Below are 20026 nucleotides of genomic sequence, written 5' to 3'. Positions count from 1 at the left end.
TTTTTACCTATATGTATTCACATGTTTTGACTATGAGTTAACTTGTTTCTAGTCCGAAGTCCAAGTTGCCAAAATATTTCTAAATTTTACCAGGTCTTTTTGCCTTTTAAGAGCATGGGATAAGAAAGTAATAAATTATTCATTTACTTTTTTGCTATATGAAATTTTCATTTGTAATTGCTATTGTAGAACCTGGAAAGCTACAATAATAGGAGCTTATATCGTCCCTAATTTAGTTTTTAAAGATATGTAGAGGAAAGTTAGTGTAGTGTAACTATATTTTAAGAAATACTCAGTGTACAAATAATTAATGTTCAATTAAATTTCTAACCGATTGTATAAGTGACTCATTTGACATATGATTAATGTTCAATTAAATTTCTAACCTCTGCACCGATAAACACAAATGGGTGCTGAAATATGGCAGTGGATGTTTCAATTTTTTTAAATTATTTAATAATTATGATTTTTTATTATTTAATATTTTTTTATCTTATTTAAAAAGTGTAAGATGAAAGATCATATTTTACTAAACAATTAAGGCTGAAATGCAAATTAAATATCTAAAGGGGACTTTAAAATCTCATAAAGAAGATTATTAGAGATATAATTATTAATGTTGTATTCTCTTATTAATTTAAAATTTTGGGATAAATAATTTCATAATATGATATCAAAGTTTTATATCCAAAAAGTTTGAATTTTATTTTTGGTAAATCCTAAAAATGAAAAAAAATAGCACAAGACAAATTAAGAAGAAAGGATCTATATAAAAAATCAAACAAACTTAAAAGAGATTTTTTATATCAACTTAAACTTTTAAAATGAATAATTTCATGATAAAAATAAAAACAAATAAAAGAATACGAAAAACTCTAATTTATTTTTAAAAAAAGATAAAATTAAAATTTAAAAAGTTGAATAATAATATTTTTTAAAATATTATTATTAAAATTTTAGTTCCTAATTTTAAAAATTTTAATTTTTTTATATTTTATTATTTTTTAAAAATACGACAAAAATTAAAATTTTAATTTTAATCTCTAACTATAGAGCATGATGCTGAACCTCAATTCTTCCATTTCAATTTTAATTTCTGCAAACAAATGTAGCCTTAGGGTCCTCAAAGGTTACCTCTACCTCTGCTCAGAGTCATCTTGTTATCTTTGCGACCAAGTTCTAGACGTGGTTCAATTCATGCAAGACTACAGCGTGCAGCACTCTTGGACCATGTCATTCTCCATTGACATCAACTCTTGTTGTGGCATGAGTTTCCTGGACTGGTACAGACCTATCGTCTTCAATATTAACGGCGATATGTGTCTCAAGGATGGCTCTTCCAACGTTTCTTCCAACATGCAAGCTATTCCCCATGTTTAGACTTTAGAGCTTTGTTTCCAAATACATTATTAATCCCATTGACACCTCTAGTCTTACACATCAACACTGACATCTCTAGTATTGCATAAAAATGACAGCAGAAAATGTTAAAAAAACGTGACGGAGTCAACACTTTAAATTTTATTTTTATATTATTAGAATATAAATTTAAAATTTATAATTTAAAATTAATATTTAGGTGTTAGTAAAAAATAATAAATTGTATTTGTTATGTAATATTACTTGATTATTAAATACTTTGATATATTTAACTAGCGTTAATATTTTAACTATTAATTTTATAAAAAAGCATCTTTATGTAAATAGTAATTTTAATAGTTTATACATATATATTGTTAGATATGTAGAATTTATACATCTTCTCTTGTTAATTTAAATTTATAGAATAATTAGTTTTATACCATATATAAGTATGATTTTTTTCCTTTTTAAAAAATTGAATTATTTATTTTTATGAAATTTTTATATTATTTTAATACAATTTTTGTATTTTCTTTACAAAATTTATGTATTTTTTTATTCATTAAAAAATAAAAAACCAAAATAAAGATTAAAAAGTAAAACTTAATTAAAATTTGCCAAAAAAACAATTGTTCATGTAATTTTTTATATAATTATTTTATTAAGATCAACATTTTTAATCAGAAAAATATACCAATGTACTTAATTTATAGCCATTCATCATTAAACTGCAATTTTTATTTAATTTTATCTATTTGACATTTTTACCCCTAGGTAATATCTCAAATAATACATATTGAAGTGCTTAAACTTACCCTTATAATCTTATATTATCAACTTGATTTGCTTTCAAGTCTACTTTGGAACAGCAGGCTAATTTGAATTGAAGTGTTAAAAATTTGCTGATAGCTTACTGTCAATTAGAACAACTTTAGCGAGTTTTGCTAGTTCTTGTTCTGACACAAGAGCAATAGTAACTCATCTTTAGCATTGGTGGAGGGATTAAAGAGTAGAGTGACAATTAGATTTTTAAAAATATTGATTTTGGACTAATGAACTTAAAAAAATATCAATTAAATTTTTTAAGATAACAAATAGTAGATATGTATATTCTTTTGGTAATGAATAGTACAAAACGAAATTGAATTGTTTAATTATTTTGTTATTTATAGTGGTGCATGTTTTGGTATTGTTACATAAACAGAAAAATAATGAATTTAAGATTTGATTTGATTTAAAAATAAAACAGGAAATGAATTTTAAATTTTGAAAAACCAAAAAAAATAAACTGAAAAATCTTTTTGGATTATAAACATTAAATGAAAAATTATTAAAAATAAACACAGAGCCCATCAACCAAAAAATGTAACATTCACATATGGGTCCAGAAATAGTTGGATTTAAGGAAACATAATGGACCACTCTAGATCTGATTTTGAGGTTGGCCCAGATTATCTTTCATTTGAAACAAGCCCAGAACACGCTGGCTTGATGGAGACGTTCATCACCTGCCCAGAATTGTTTCATACCTGTTTATGAGACAAAAATCTCCAGCAAATACATCAGCAATTTTCAAATAAAGAATCATAACTCAAAATTCCTAAACAAGTCCTAAGCATACAGAATCTATCCTCAGTTAATGGTTTTGTAAAAATATATGCTAATTGCTCCTCAGATTTAACAAATTGAATACTAATATCCCCCTTTTGGACATGTTCTCTTATTGAGTGAAATTTCACTTCAATATGCTTCGTCCTTGAGTGCAAAACTGGATTTTTAGAAATATTAATGACACTTATATTATCACACATCAAGGGAATATTTTCAGCCTTTAATTTGTAATCAGCAAGCTGTGTTTTTAACCATAAAAGCTGAGAACAACAAGAAGAAGCAGCTATATACTCAGCCTCTGCAGTGGATAAGGCCACTGTTGGTTACTTCTTACTTAACCAAACATTTAAGGACTTTCCAAGGAAGCAACATAAACCAGAAGTGCTCCTTCTATCAACTCTATCACCAGCAAAATCTGCATCACAATAACCAACTACAGAAAAATCATCAATCTTAGGATACCAAAGACCAAAATTAGATGTTCCATGAACATATCTAATGATCCTTTTAACTGTAGAAAGATGTGACTCTTTAGGTTTGGATTGGAACCTAGAACACAATCCAACACTTTGCACAATATCGGGTCTAGAGGAAGTTAAGTACATAAGAGAACCAATCATTCCTCTATACCTAGTCTTATCAACATCTTTCTCAACTTCTCCCTTATCTAACTTAGAACTAGGATGCATGGGTGTTCCCATGGGTTTGGCATTTTCCATACCAAATTTCTTAACTAATTCCTTGGCATATTTTTTCTTGATGAATGAAAATACCTTTTTCAGTTTGTTTAATTTGCAGCCCAAGGAAGAAATTAAGTTCACCCATCATACTCATGTCAAATTCACTTGTCATGAGTTTTCCAAATTCAGAACAAAGGGATTCATTTGCTGATCCAAAAATAATGTCATCAACATATATTTGGACTAGAATAAAAGAATCATTAGAGTTCTTGATGAATAGAGTTGTGTCAGTGGTACCTCTTTGAAAACTATTTTTCAAAAGAAAAGAGCTAAGTCTCTCATACCAAGCTCTAGGAGCTTGTCTTAAACCATAGAGAGCTTTAGACAATTTGAAAACATGATTAGAATGTTCTTTATTTTCAAAACTAGGAGGCTGCTCCACATACACTTCTCTATCTATCACACCGTTCAAAAATGCACATTTTACATCCATTTGATATAATTTAAAACCACAAAATGCAGCATAAGCTAAGAGAAGTCTTATGGCTTCCATTCGGGCAACAGGGGCGAAGGATTCATCGAATTCTATTCCTTTTTCTTGGTCATATCCTTGAGCCACTAGCCTTGCCTTGTTTCTTGCAATGCAGCCATCTTCTCCCAACTTGTTCCGAAATATCCACTTGGTGCCGGTCACTTTCTTTCCACTTGGCCTTGGAACCAAAGTCCATACTTGGTTCTTTTCAAACTCAAGAAGCTCATCCTTCATAGCTTTAACCCAAGAAGGGTCACTAAGTGCTTCCTTGACATTTTGAGGCTCTATTTGTGATAGAAGGGCAATGTTGGATCCTTCATTTGCCTTTCTAGTGGAAGACCTTGTTTGCACTCCATGAGAGACGTCCCCAATGACAAATTCCTCAGGATAATTCTTCAAGAATCTCCACTCATGAGGTCTGGTGGACTTGGAGGCAGATTCAGTCACCAAGGGATTCTGAGCGCTGCTGGCTGCAGGATTTCCTTCAGATTCATGAGACAAAATGGAATTGTCTCTTGAATTTTCAGCATTTGCAGTTTCTGGTTCAGCTTGTCCAAAATTTTTTTTTCCATGATTTTGAGCAGTTTCATCCTCCTTTTGAGCTTGATTTCCTGCATCACAATCTTCCAAAATGCTTTGCACCAAGTTAGTATCACAAAATGTAACATGTATGGACTCCTCAATAATTCTAGCATTTTGATGATAAACCCTATATGCTTTACTAGTTGTGGAATATCCTACAAACAAACACTCATAAGCCTTTGGATCAAATTTACCCAAATTTTCTTTGTTATTTAAAACAAAACATTTGCATCCAAAGATGTGCAAGTAATCTAAGTTTGGTGGGTAGCCTTTCCAAAGTTCATAAGGGGTTTTCTTCAAAAATTTCCTTATGATTGTTCTATTCAAAATGTGGCAAGCCGTATTGACCGCTTCAGCCCAAAGGAATTTTGGAACATTACTCTCACAAAGCATAGCTCTTGTCATCTCTTGTATGCTTCTATTTCTTATTTCCACAACACCATTTTGTTGTGGTGTTCTTGGACAAGAGAAGTTGTGGGATATTCCAAATTCCTCACAAAAGGATTCAAACAAATTATTTTCAAATTCAGTTCCATGATCGCTTCTTATAGAAGATATTTTTAAATCTTTTTCATTTTGAAGTTTCTTGCAAAAAGGTTCAAAGGCTGAAAAAGCTTCATTTTTTTGTGCAAGAAATAAAACTCAACCAAACCTAGTATAGTCATCCACAATTACTAAACCATAATGTTTACCACCTAGGCTTTGAGTTCTTGTTGGACCAAATAAATCAATGTGTAGCAACTCAAGTGGTCTTTTAGTAGAGATGTCTTCCTTTGGTTTAAAAGAACTTTTTGTTTGTTTTCCCATTTGGCAAGCATCACAAGTGATGTCTTTGTCAAACTTTATCAAAGGAAGACCTCTTACTAATTCTTTCTTTACAAGTTTGTTTATTTGAAACATACTTGCATGGCCCAATCTCTTGTGCCATAACCACTTTTCAGATTCTTTAGAGTGAAGACAAGCTACATTTTGATCATTTAGTTCATCAAGAGTAAGTCCATACATATTATTGAAACGCTTGGCAACAAACATCACTTCATTTGTCTTTTCATTAACAACACATCATTCAAGCCTTTTGAAAACAACTAAATATCCTAAATCACACAGCTGACTTATACTCAAAAGATTGTGCTTTAAACCACATACCAAAAGTACATCATCAATGAAAGTAGATTGCTCATTACCTACTTTTCCAACAGCAATGATTTTACCTTTACCATCATCTCCAAAGGTCACAAAACCTCCATCATACTTATTTAGTTTGATGAAGTAGGTTGACCTTCCAGTCATGTGCCTTGAACATCCACTATCCATGTACCACATGTCCTTTTTGTTCTTGGATGCTAGGCAAATCTGCATGATGAGTTTCAAGTAGCCTTAGGTATCCAAATTAATTTGGATCCTTTGAAGTTAATCCATCTTGGTTGCCCAAGTGCATTGAAATCGCAAACAATATTGTAAACTTTGTTTCCAACAACTCTTTTTTCAATGAAACATTGTACATATGAGTAACCAAATTTCTTGCAATTGAAACAATGATTTTTTGACGTGTGTCGCTGAACTTGAGGTGAGTTATATTGCTTGAAATGATTAAAGTGTTGAAATTTTCTGGTTTTTGAAGGAGATGCATTTCATTTGACAAACTGATTTTTATTAAAGTTATTCCTCTTTACAAAAGCATTTTCACCAGAATTTCTTTGAACATTTTTACCTTTCGAATATGAGGTTTTGTTGTAAAATGGTGGTTTCTTGAAAACAGCCTCAATTTTCAAAATATAACACAAACCTGGCCGGTTTGAACTTGGTTCAGTTCTTGGTGAAGGCTTAGTTTCACTTGTGTATACTTCATCAAATTTTTCTTCAAGTGTTGGAGTATTTTCAATACCAGATTTGTTTGGTATGGTTTTGGTATTTGATGAAGAAGCCACAAATTTTATAGAGAAAATATTAGAAACAGCATCTTCCTTGGCTATGTAGCCTAAACCAGATTTTTCAAACAATGGTCTTTGACTTGCAAGTAATTTGTCCAAGTTACTAGAACCTTGAGCAAATTTTGCTAAGTCACCATTCAGTCTTTTAATCATATCATTTAATCTTTCATTTTCAGCAATTAACTCATGTGAAGGATCCACAATGTGCTTTCCTTTTAATTTTTCAAGTTCAGATTTTAGAAATCTGTTTTCTTCAATGATGTCCAAAGCACATTCAGTTTCCTTCACTTTTTCTTTTAAAAATTCATTTTCAGTTCTTAACACATCTCTTTCAGATCTGCATTCATTGTATTTGTCAAGCAGTTTTGAGGTGTTAAAGGTCAGATCATCAATAATAGCATGCAAGTCCTCAATGGTCAAATCATAATAATTTACCTCATCAAGATTGTTGTTTCCAGCCATGAAGCAGTCATTGTTATCTCCTTCAGATTCTTCTTCTTCATTTGAGTCATTCTCAAGATCCTCCCAAGCTGCCATGAGTACTCTTTTCCTTTCCTTCTTTCCTTTGTCCTCCTTTTTGAGTTTTGGACAGTTTGACTTGAAGTGTCTAGCCTCCTTGCAATGATGACACGTCACCTTGCTCAAGTCTATCTTGTGCTCCTTTGAACTTGAACCCTTGTATTTGCCCTTGCTCTTCATCATCCTTCTAAATCTCCTAGCAAAAAACAAAAGCTCGTCATCTGAAATACCATCACTAGACTAACTCTCTTTTGGTTCTATTTGTGACTTGAGGGCTATTCCCTTTTTCTTTGAGTCTGTGTTTGTGTGTGTGGCTTCATAGGCAAGGAGTTTTCCTCTCAGCTCATTATAGGTTATGGGACTTATGTTGTTACTCTCGGTTAGGACAGTGGCAGTATTTTCCCACTCTTTTGTGAGGCTTCTAAGGAGTTTTGTCACCAAGGTTTGTTCTGCATAGTTTGTACCCATAGCATCAAGGTTGTTGATTATGATTGAGAATCTCTCAAATGCTTCATCAATGCTTTCTCCATCCTTCATGCTAAACATCTCATACTCTTTTCGCAGCATATCAATCCTCATTTCTTTGACTTGTTTAGTGCCTTCATATGTAACCTGGAGTTTTTCCCAGATTTCTTTGGTTGTCTTGCATCTAGACACCTTCTGGTACTCTTCAAAGCTGATAGCACAGTGAAGAAGGTTGATTGCTTTAGCATTTAGCTCTATCTTCTTCTTATCATCTTCATTCCATTCAGCTTCTTCTTTTGGAGTCACCACTCCATCATCACTTGTTTTTGTTGGGATCTTTGGACCGCTTACAACGATCTTCCATATGTTGTAGTAAATGGATTGGATGAAGATCCTTATCCTTTCTTTCCAGTAGGAATAGTTCTTCCCGTTGAAGAAAGGTGGCCGGTTGTTTGACTGGCCTTCAGTGAGGGTGTAAGCAACTGTGGTTGTGCCCAAGTTGTTTGCCATTGGATCTTTGCTCCAAGCGGTTAAGCTTGATTCTTGAGACCTTAGCTCCTGATACCAATTGAAGGTTGTGGTAGGCTTTAGAGAAGGGGGGTTGAATCTATGCCTTCCTTTTTGTTGCAGTTATTACCCTTTTAAATAAAACTTTCAATTCAGGTTCTGTCTGAACACAACAGCGGAAATTTATGAGATAATTTATTTTTGTCTCATAAATATCAGAAAACAGAACTCAGCAGAGAAGAGAAAAGCTAACACCAGCATGTATCCTGGTTCAGTTGCCTTGTGCTATGCAACCTACATCCAGTCTCCTCCACAACTATGAAAGAATTTCACTATAGTTAACAATATTACATACACCAATTTCACACTCAAGTTCTAACCTAACTTGATATCGGCTATGCTAACTCCTAACTATTTACTCTTAGTGCTAACCCAACTAAGAAAGGGATACCAAACAGGTATAAGATACAAGACACTTAACCAACCTAAAAAAATCAGAAAATAACTCTAGACTTTTCTCTCAAGTGTATCACTCAACCTTTTTTCACTCATGACTTTTACTTGAGTTTTCTCACAATGCTTTTTCTCACAAGAAATTACAGAAAGATATACTTAGAAAAGTACATTACAATCAGCAAAACATGAAGGAGATTGACTTCATCAGCAGCCTCTTAGCTATGTGCAAACCAGATTCGCAAACCTCAGATGCAGTTCTTCAGTATTGGCCGAATGCTTCTTTGAAAGAAAGCATTATCCAAGTAGATAAACTTCTTTACAGAACATTATTCTCTCTCTCTCTGGTTTTCTCTCCTTGGTTCTGAATGAGCAAGAAGTCTTCTTTTATTCTCCTTGCATGTTGCTGGGACCTTCTCCCAAGGTCAACACCTTGAGCCTTGAGCTTCACCAACCTACAGATTCACTTTTTCACCTTAATCCCTAGAGTAAAAACTTTTCCTCTGACTTCCTCATCTTGACTGAAAGCCACAAAGCAGTAACCATAGAAATCTTCTCATGGTCAACTTGATCTTAGCCATTGAAAAACTACTTGGTCCCCAAGTATCACTTGTGACCGTAGATGTGAAACAGAATAGGGCAGAGAACAACTTTCCCTTGAATGCCATTTTTGGATAGAGCAGAGAGTTGGGAAGAAGAGAAGAAGATTTGATGCAAGCAAGATGAGATGGATTACCTTTAACCTAAGCTTGATTTGGTTTGGATTTTGTGATTAGATTTCTGTGTATCAAGCTTAACCCTTCTCTCTCTTGCTTCTTTGGTGTTTTGCTTGGTGAAGAAGCTCTTTCACTCTCGTTATGTTTCTTACTTTTCTGAAGCTGATTTGACTTGGTCAGAGAGAAGAGATACGTTGCACATTTTGGAGGAGTGAAGAATTCAATCTTACAAGAGAAGCTTTGTGGGATGGATACGGGCTTGGATCGGTTTGGTTCATGTAACCTGTTTGGCCCATCTGATTTCTTTGGCTTCTATCTTTTGCTTTTTCTTGGGCTTCTGATTTTTGCTTTCAGCCCAATCATCCTTGCTAATTGCTTTTTATTCCATTTGGGCTATTAAAATTTTGGCCTGTAACAATAAACAATTAGTAAAAAAGTAAATACAATTAATCAACACTAATTATTTATTTTGTCCAAAAATAATGTTTGTCATCACTAATTAATTTAGTTAATTTCTTAACTCAACAAAAGGAATAATTGTTATAAGGGGGAGAGATGGCTTTGTGTTGAAGGGGTGCTGCTGAAGAATAATTACAATTGTGCTATTTTCTTGGTCTATGGTGCACATAATAGAGATTCGAAGATTGAGGTGTGGGAAGAGCTGAGCTACATAGCTGGGTTATGTCAAGTCCCTAGTTGCTACATGAGAGACTTTAATGAAATAGTGCATGTGGAAGAAAGGCAAGGTACTGATGTTCTACCTAGGTCGGCAGAAGAATTCAGGAGTTGGATACAAGACATGCATCTTGTGGATCTGCCACTCACAGATCGCAAGTTCACATGGTTCCGAGGACGTTCTTGCAGTCATATAGATAGAGCTTTGGTTAGCGTGAAATGGCTAGAAGAGTTTCATGAGACTCGGATACGCGGTGGACCAAGGGGTTTGTCATATCACTGTCCTGTTATCTTAGAGTACATGAGGCAGAGAGGAGGTCCAAGGCCGTTTCGGAGCCTAGATTCATGGTTTACACATGAAGGCTTTCTTAGTTTTGTGAAGGAGGAGTGGAGAGGCTTGGGGGAGATGCAGTTCACTGACAAGTTGAAGGCTTTGACGGTCCCATTAGGAAATTGGCATAATACTAAATTTGGGGATATGGACAAGAAGCTTATGATGTTTGAGGAAGAAATCAAGAAGATTGATGACTTGGTAAGCAATGGGGTGTATGATAGAACGATGGAGGCCAGAAGAAAGGCGCTGGTTACTTGCTGTGAGAAGTGGTATGTCAGGAAAGAAGTCCATTGAAAACAGATGTCCCGGTCTCGTCAAGCGAAGGAGATGGACAAAAATATAAGATACTTTCACAACATAGCTTTAGCAAGACGAAGAAACAATAGGATTGATACATTGTTAATCAACGGTAGACTGATCAGGAACCAAGCTAGAATAAAAATTGCTATTAAGGAATGCTACAAGGAGTTATATTGCCAGGATAAGTCTCCTATGCTGAGCTTCAGAGATGGTCTGGTAAGTAGGATAGAGTAGGAAGAGGCTAAAACTTTGGAGGCAATGCCGACTGCTGAGGAAATCAGAGAAGCTATATGGGATTGTGAGTCTTCAAAGGCACCAGGATGCGACGGGTACAACATGAATTTTGTCAAGAGGTGTTGGGGTGAGATTGGGCCTGAATTCACGGCTGCAGTGATGGGGTTTTTTCAGACGTCAAGGTTGCTGACAGACGCTAACATCACTTGGGTGGCGTTAGCACCCAAGTTTATTGGGGCGAAGGAGATTAAAGATCTGCGACCTATCAGCATGGTAGGATGCATTTACAAGGTTATCTCCAAGGTGTTAGTCAGGATGATCAGACCACTGATGCCAGCATTAGTAGGGGAAACACAGAGTGCATTTGTAAGGGGCAGGAAAATACATGATGGGGGCACTTATTGTATGTGAAACGGTAAACTGGCTTCAGCTGAGAAAAATGTGGAAGCTAGATTTTCAAAAGGCATATGATAGAGTCAAGTGGAGCTTTGTGGACATAGTTTTGCAAAAGATGGGGCTTGGTTGTAGATGGAGATCGTTGGTTATGGAGTGTGTCTCCACAACATCTATGTCGGTTCTGATAAATAGGTCGCCTTCCAAGCCGTTCAAGATGAAAAGAGGTCTGAGACAAGGTGACCCACTCTCTCCGTTCTTATTTGTACTGATTGTGGATGTTCTACATCGGTTGGTGGGAGAGGCATTCATGAGTGGGCGTATATCACCTTTGCTGATTGGCAGAGATAGTATAGCGTTGTCGCATCTTCAGTTTGCTGATGACACAATTCTGTTCTGCCTACCAGAGGAGGATACTATCAAGAATTACAAGCGGTTGTTGAGATGCTTTGAGTTGATGTCTGGTCTCAGTACTAATTTTGACAAGTCAAGCTTGATTCTGATAAACTGTGAAGAACAGTGGGTCCAGAATATGTGCCAGTTGTTGGGGTGCAAGAGCGAGTCCCTTCCAGTTAAATACCTAGGTATTCCATTGGGTGCAAATATGAGATTAGTGAAGACCTAGAAGCCTATAATAGAAAAAGTCGAGGAGAAGCTCAGTCTGTGGAAAGCTAAAGTTTTGAATAAGGCTGGAAGGTTGGTTCTGATTAAATCAGTCTTAAATAGTCTGCCTGTGTATTATTTGAGTTTATTCAAGATGCCGAAAGGTGTTGCTGAGAAATTGATTTTACTGCAAAGAAGGTTCTTGTGGAGCAAGGATGATGGTAGTAATGGAATGACATTAGTCAAATGGAAAGTGGTGCAGGCCCCGAAAAAACTAGGTGGGTTGGGTGTTGGAGATGCTATGGTTCGTAACACAGCTATGTTGTTTAAGTGGTGGTGGCGGTTTGCTAAAGAGGATTGCCCGTTGTGGAAGAAGGTGTTTTATTCCTGTTATAACCTGACTCCTCGTGAGATGCTATCAACTCAAGTGCTACCCACTAGAGGAGGACCGTGGAAGGATATCTGCCAACTACAAATAACGAATGACAATATAAGGGATAAGATGGTTACAGGTTTATCAATGGAGATTGGTGATGGGCAACGTACGAGGTTTTGGGAGGATATCTGGTTGCTCTGTGGGCCTCTAAAAGAGCGATTTTCCAGGCTCTTCTCTGTTTCAAACCAATGTGGATCTTTTATAGGGGATTGTGGGTTTTGGGACGGGTTAAACTGGATTTGGAACTTCCAATGGAGGAGAGAGCTCTTTCAATGGGAGTTAGAACTACTGGGTCAATTACATGAGACATTGAGACCTGTGCAACTAGTAGTGAACAGAGAGGATAGAATAGTATAAAAATTTGATAAGCAAGGAGTTTATACAACTAACTCATTTGTTCAGGTTTTGCAGGAGGCGATACTCCCGGAGGAGGTGGCAAGCTACAACTTTACAAAGACCATCTGGAAAGGGTTAGTTCCACCTAGAGTAGAACTATTTGCTTGGTTTGTCCTGTTAGGTAGGGTGAATACACAAGAACGGTTAAGCCACTTGGGGATCTTTAACCAAGACGACAACATCTGTGTCCTATGTAATAAGGGTGTGGAAAACGTACACCGCTTATTCCTATGCTGTGAATTTGCTTGGCAGGTGTGGAGTGCTTGGTTAGCAATGACTGGACAACAATGGTCTATTCCAGGGTCAATGAGAGAATATTTTTTGGATTGGACAGAGTGGCCAAGAAGGAGGGAGGATCGAGAGCAACGACTGAGGTGCTTCTGTGCGATCGTTTGGAACATCTCGCTGGAGAGAAATCGTAGGATATTTCAGAATAAAAGCAAAGGTGTTGAAGAAATTACCCACATGACTGTGTTGAGCCACAATGAGTGGAGATGTGTGGACCCCTTTAGTTGTTGATGGCAATGCTGGAGATGACCAGGAAACTTCTTTTAATGTTACTAGGTTTCTTTTATTTTGTCTGTTTTCTGTTTAACTACTCCACAGTATTGTGTTGAGTTCTTACTTTCCAAAAAAAAAAACAACTAATTAACCTTTACTTGACTACCACACTTATATGGTCATCACCTGTGTTCAAAGAGAATTCAAAATCCATATTTTTGAATAGCCCATACCACTCTCTACACATGTCAACATCACTAATAAGAGAAACACTGCAAATCTAAATTACTTGATCATTTCTAAAAACAATTTTATTAAAAGATCTAAAACATTTTTGTTAAAAATGTGTTAGTAATAAAAAGTAACAATAATAACAGTAATAATAATAATTATAATAATAGTAATTAATGTACTACATTAATATAATAATAATAAAATTTATTATAATTATAATAAAAAAATTTATCTCTTTAAAATTAATGTTAAGAAAATTTTTTATTCTCTTAAAATAAATTTTATGTAAATTTTAATTTTTTATAATAAAATTTAAATATTAATTTCTAATACAATCAAATATCTTTAAATTCAAAGGATCTTTTAGTATTTTTTAAAATCGATACAAAAAATTTATTTTTATTTGAGTTTTAAAAAAGTACTTTAGTCATTTAAAATGAGTATTTTAGTTTTGTTAAAATCAAATTCGAATTTTTCATTTCTAATACGATCAAACAATATGAATTTAATCTATAATGGTATTTTAATTTTTTTATATTAACCTTAAAATATTATTTTGTTATTTTAAAAATTAATTATATAAATATTTTAATTGTTTCGAATGTTAAATTTACAATTTCTAATACAATTAAGTAATTTTTATTCTAAAATGGTATTTTAGTTTTTTAAGGTTAATGCTAAAAAAAGATTGTTTGGATATTTTAAAATTAATTATAAAATATTTTAACCTTTTTAATATTAAATTAAAATTTATAATTGCTAATAAACCAAATAATATTATTTATTCATATAAAAATATGTAATAATAATTTTAAAATTATTACATAAAGAATATTTTAATATTTTAAATTTAATGCTAATTAACAAATATTTTAGTTTTTTAATATAAATTTTATAGATATTTTAATATTTTAAAATAGAAATAAATTTTTAAGTTGTAATACATTTAAAAAACTTTAAAAATAAAAGGATTTTTAATCTTTTCATGCTGGTACTAAAATACTATTTCTTCATAATATTAAAAAAATTATTTTTTTTAAAAATTAATAAAAAATATAACTAATTTTCAACTATTTCATCAATTTATTACTTAATTTAACAGGTCCTTTTATAATTAGTACAACTTTAAAGTAAAATTTTACAAATTTACATATTTTTTTATACGATACTAATATAGACCATTAAATTAGAATATTCTTCCCTAGTCTTTTAAGAACAAAGCTTTAAATTCCCCGCCTTAGACAATTTTAATATAAAAAAATATAGATAAATAATAAAAATATTAAATAATATAAATAATAGATATATTAGATATTTATTTTATTAGTATACAGATAATTATTTTAATATTAATATTTAAAAAATTAATTTAAAATATAATATATTTTTATTTGATTGATAATTATTCACATTGTTCAACAAAATTATTCTCTCCTAACATTTTCCTTCCAATATTGATTAATTTATGATACAGAAATGGGACCCTTCCAGTTCCATATATGAGATGAGATCAGACCTATTCGACAAATATGTGTATTACTAATCAATTATTAGAGCAGTTATTACCTACGACTCATACGAGTCAATAAGACACGCGTAAACTTATTCAGCTTCGATGCTCCAAGCCTCCAACACCTGGCTAGCTACATTGCGACAATTTTCTTTCAATCTCAAAAGTCAAAACCTACCTATAGTCTTCAACTTCATTACTTCACAATTATAAACATTCCGTAAATAAAAAAAAAAAACTTAATTAGCATTGATACTGTATTCTTTTTTCTTGATTTTTACTCTCATTTTTTTAAATAAAAAGTAAAAACACTTTCATTCTTTTGGTTCATCCTTGAAAATTTTCAATACGAATCGGAAAAAGGATGCGGATCAAACGTATGGGTAACTCCATTATTGCCAAAAACAAACAGAACAGAGTTGAAGTTGTTATTTACTCTAACTCCACTCATCATTATTGCCACTACTACCCAAATAAACAGTGAAGTGTGACAGCACCTATTTGCATTTGGTCCCTTTCCTGTGTGTCTTCCTCCCCTAACAATTTCTTACTTCTTCTGATCACATTTCACAATGAACAGGATGCTTAGACCCTTGCTCAATCAAATCCATAGCTACCTAATGCAGCCACGTATATGGAGATTACTGGGTTTCGCATCAACCCTTATTGGATTCATATGCTACGCTCTCAGCTCCTCCTTCTACCAACTCTTCGGAAGTTGGACCTTGTTCAAAATCGTTGCTTATAGCATTTTCAGTATCATCATTTGTCTCACAATTTTGTTTCCAAAATTATGGCAACAATTAAGAGGCCTCAACTTTGAAGCACACATGGCCTTCTTCGTCTTGACCATCACCTCTGTCTATTCATACTTTTCCGATAAAGCGATGAAAGGGAAACCAGATGCTTATAGCGTAACATCCTATGCTGCTTTTGCCGTTACATCGCTTAGCTTGCAAAGACAGAGTAAGTCTCACTTCGGATTTGAAGTTGATTTGCTCTATTTCTTCTTAGGATGTGTGATAGTACAGTTCATGAAGATAGAGTTGTGGTTAGGATTTGTTGGAATCGGTTTTAGTTATTCCTTAATCATTCTTCGCTCATGTTTAGATGCACCGGCCAAAAACCGGAATCAAAGATTCCAAGATAAGCATCATCTTGTTGTTCAAGTGAATATGAATCCGTTGCAAGTCAATAATAATATTAATAGCAATCTTGTTAGCAGTAATATCCCTCAAAAAGCTCAGCAGCCGGATGAACACGTGGCTGTCGAAGCGAATATCTTGCCGAGCATGGAGGAGCGTAGATGGGCTAATTTGGCTGTTGTGAACATGCTTAAGTGTAATTTGAACAAATACATTCAAGATAAGGTTCACCGGATTCCAGAGATACTAATCAATGATCATAACTTCCTGATTGACGAGCTTCCATCACAATTAGTTAGTGACCTTCATGAAAAAGTGAAGTTCATGGTCCGAACCGGGTTCGAGAAGGAGTGTGTGGACCAATACTGCACTTGGAGGAGAGAGTTCTTAGATTTGGCGGGGAAGGAGCTTAGTATACAAGAAATCGAAGAGAAGAGAAGGATTAAGACTTGGATTAAAGTTTCCAATGTTTCACTCAAGATATTGTTTCCTAATGAAAGGAGACTCTGCGATCGCATCTTCTTGGGTTTTCCTTCTGTCGCTGATTGTTCTTTCGCGCAGATTTGCGGAGAATTCACCACTAATCTGCTAGATTTTGCCAATGGTTTTGCCAATGGTAGCCATATGCTTAATCTTTTGCCCAGTGTCCTCCAAGTGTTCGGTGTATTGCATGAACTGATACCAGAGTTTGAGTCAGTGTTTTTGGACCAATTCAGTGTATCGCTTAGGAGTGAAGCAGCGACGACTGGAAGGAGACTAAGGAAAGCAATCAACGGGATGTTCATGCAGCTTGAGAAGTTGATAAATTGTGATACATCACAAGTAGCTTGTCCTGGAGGTATTTGCCCTGTTACCGTGGAAGTGATGAACCATCTTAGTGCTGTTGGAGAGTTTGGGTCTTCTTGGCTTTCTGCGGAGGTAACTAGAATAATTGCATTGTTGGAAAGCCATCTGGAAGCCAAGTCCAAAGATTACAGCAACCCTGCTTTGGGCTTTGTTTTCTTGATGAATAATGAGAGGTACATTGAAAAGAAGGCAAAACAGTATCAATTGGATAAGATTTTGGGTAATCATTGGATCCGACAAAGGGCTGCTAAAGTCCGAGAAAACTCTGAACACTACAGGAGAAGCTCGTGGGAAGTGGTCTTGGGGTTTTTGAAACTTAGCACAGAGCAAATTGAAGAAGCAGAGTCCATGAAGAAGAAGCTCAATCTGTTCAACTTGCGGTTTAAGGAGATATGGATGGATCAAAGTGCATGGTTTATGCATGATGAAGAGCTAAGGGAAGAGATGATAGCATCGCTGAGAAAGATATTGTCTCGTACCTATGGATTGTTCATTTGGAGTTTCAACAACTTACTTGGTAAGGATGCTCATGAGTGTATCAGGTATTCAGTGTTAGACATTGAAGACCTACTGAAGGATTTATTTGGCTGGAGAGGTGAACAACTAGCAGAAATGAAAGATTAAGTAAGAACTATATGGATAGTATACCTTCAGATCTAAGGATTCTCAGATTCTAGATCAATCATTTGCCTCCAATGGCAATGTGCAATTTGATCATTAATGCAGCACCAGAGAGCTCATCATTATTGTTGTAATTATTCTATAATTAGTATAGATTTGTTTATATTAGGACAGATTTGGTGCAGATTTGTTTTCAATAGTTTTTATTAGCTGTTATTTTCTTTTCTTAATTAGGTTGTAAATAATCTTTATATTCTGTATGTAATCACTCTCCAGGTGAAACAATTTAGGAATAATATTTAAAAATCTTCTTTTTGAGTTGGTATTAGAACTCCTGATTCTGAGGGCTCTGCTTTCGCATTTTTTCCAGCATTTTTTTCAGGCAGCCTTTATTGCTGCAACTATACCTGTTTAGGTGCCCTGCCGTTGCCGCACGCTGCCACCGGAATTTTTTTTCCGACGCGTTTTTGAATGAGACCACCACCATCAGAAGCGAGAGTTGTCGACTTACAAAGCCCAGGAGATTTCGTTGCCATCGGCCACTCCGCACGCGATCTCTTTAATTGCGACGCTGCTTGCCCAGACACGATTGTCGTTTTTCTTTTTTTCTTCTTCTGTCTTTCTTTTGCTGCCGATTCTTACCAATGACGGATGATAAGATTGCGCCTCTCGTCAGCCCCAATGATCTACTGGTGTTACAAGGGTTGTATCGTTTTGATAGGCGCAACTACCTCCAATGGTCTCAACTGGTTCACACTACTCTCAAGGGGCGAAAGAAATTAAATCATCTAGAAGGGAACCCTCTAGCCACGACAGACCCTAAATATAAAGCCTGGGATGATGAGGATGCTCTTATCATGGCCTGGTTATGGTATTCTATGACACCAGAAATCAGCCGTAATTATATGTTCTTCCCCACTGCTAAGGAGATTTGGAATAATCTAAGTCAGACATAGTCAATGAAGAAGGATACTGCAGCATGTTATGAAATAGAAATCAAGATCTTCAATACCAAGCAACGGAGCCTCTCCATAACAGAATACTATGGGACGCTGAATCGTTTGTCGATCGAGTTAGATCAGTATCAAAATTTGACTATGCAGTGCACACCTGATTCTACTACATTGACACAATGTATTGTAAGGATACATATATTTAAATTTCTGTCTGGCTTGCACTCTAAATTTGATCAAATTCGGGTTCAAATTTTGGGTAAAGAAAAAATTTTTTCTCTCTCAGAAGTTTTTCATATTGTACGAGGGGAAGAAACTCGGAGGTCAGTCATGTTGGAAGGAGAAAATTCTGTTGATGGTTCAGCTCTAGCCACTGGCAAGGCCCTTTAAAAGGTCTATCCTTTTTGTATGGAAAGCCTCCCTCAAAGGCACACCATGATGATCGTTGGTGCAGTTATTGTAGGAAAATGGATCATATTAAGGACACATGTTTTAGATTTCATGGAAAGGAGTAGGTCCTTGAACGTATTAGAGGATTCAAAGGTGCCATACAAAGACGTGCTAACCACACATTGTCTGACTCTGAAAGTGTGGAAGACCCAACTATCTCACAAGCTGCAAAGGAGGCCCCAGCCCTTAGCAAAGAAGAATTAGACCGTTTACGTGGTCTTATGGACTCACTTAGTAAGACATCTAGCCCTTGTGCTTTAACCATGACTGGTAAGAGTTCTAGCTTCTTATCCTTTAATGCTCCTAGCACTGAGAGTACCTGGATTGTAGACTCTGGTGCTTCAGATCATATGACACCTCATTTTCTTTCTTTTTCATCTTACACTAATTCATCTGGTCACAAACAAATCACTGTTGCTAACGGTTCCCATATTCCTATTACTGGATATGGTAACATCCACCTTCAACCTTCTATCCATTTAAAAAATGTGCTTCATGTTCCAAATTATCTACTAACCACTTGTTTATTCATAAGGTTACCAAAGACTTAAATTGTGCTGCAACTTTTTTTTCTACTCATTGTGTATTTCAGGATCTTGCCACAGAGAGGACGATTGGAATTGCTAAAGAGCAGGCCGGATTATACTACTTACCGCATGAAAACAGTACCACACAAAAGGCACTTAATTCAAATCATCAGATAAACATACCATCTTGAAAAAACTCTCAGATATGGCTTCAGCATAAACGTCTTGGTCATCTTCCATTTAGTACCCTAAAGTCTTTATTTTCTTTTTTATTTATAAAAGTGTCTATCGAGTCCTTTCAATGTGATGTTTGTCAATTAGCTAAACACCATCAGGCTACTTTTTCTCCCAGTAATAATAAAAGTTCTAAACCTTTTGATCTTATTCATTCTGATGTGTAGGAACCTTCAGCTATTAGTAATATTTCTGGTGCAAAGTGGTTTGTTTCTTTTATTGATGATTTACTCGAGTTACCTGGATCTTTCTCATGAAAGATAAATCTGAGGTTTT

The 20026-nt window shown here is 34.8% G+C and overlaps 2 protein-coding genes across 2 annotated transcripts; both read left to right on the top strand.

The window, feature by feature from the left end:
* The first annotated feature begins 15255 nt into the window (after positions 1-15255).
* LOC112701259 (exocyst complex component EXO70B1) lies at positions 15256-17911 on the top strand. Its single transcript, XM_025752040.3, has 2 exons — positions 15256-15940; positions 16085-17911. Exons 1-2 carry the CDS (start codon positions 15547-15549, stop codon positions 17587-17589), a joined length of 1899 nt encoding a protein of 632 aa, XP_025607825.2. The 5' UTR covers positions 15256-15546; the 3' UTR covers positions 17590-17911.
* Positions 17912-18230: 319 nt separating this feature from the next.
* LOC112701258 (uncharacterized) lies at positions 18231-18542 on the top strand. Its single transcript, XM_025752039.1, has one exon. It carries the CDS (start codon positions 18231-18233, stop codon positions 18540-18542), a length of 312 nt encoding a protein of 103 aa, XP_025607824.1.
* Positions 18543-20026: the final 1484 nt, after the last annotated feature.

Source organism: Arachis hypogaea, chromosome 7 (genome assembly GCF_003086295.3).
Source record: "Arachis hypogaea cultivar Tifrunner chromosome 7, arahy.Tifrunner.gnm2.J5K5, whole genome shotgun sequence".
NCBI classification, from domain to species: Eukaryota; Viridiplantae; Streptophyta; class Magnoliopsida; order Fabales; family Fabaceae; genus Arachis; species Arachis hypogaea.
This window is presented reverse-complemented; position numbering and strand designations above follow the sequence as displayed.

Coding starts and splice junctions, on each gene's coding strand:
- LOC112701259 (XM_025752040.3), top strand. CDS start 15,547: ATGAACAGGATGCTTAGACCCTTGCTCAATCAAATCCATAGCTACCTA. Junction 15,941..16,084: donor GCTTAGCTTGCAAAGACAGA/GTAAGTCTCACT, acceptor GCTCATGTTTAG/ATGCACCGGCCAAAAACCGG.
- LOC112701258 (XM_025752039.1), top strand. CDS start 18,231: ATGACGGATGATAAGATTGCGCCTCTCGTCAGCCCCAATGATCTACTG.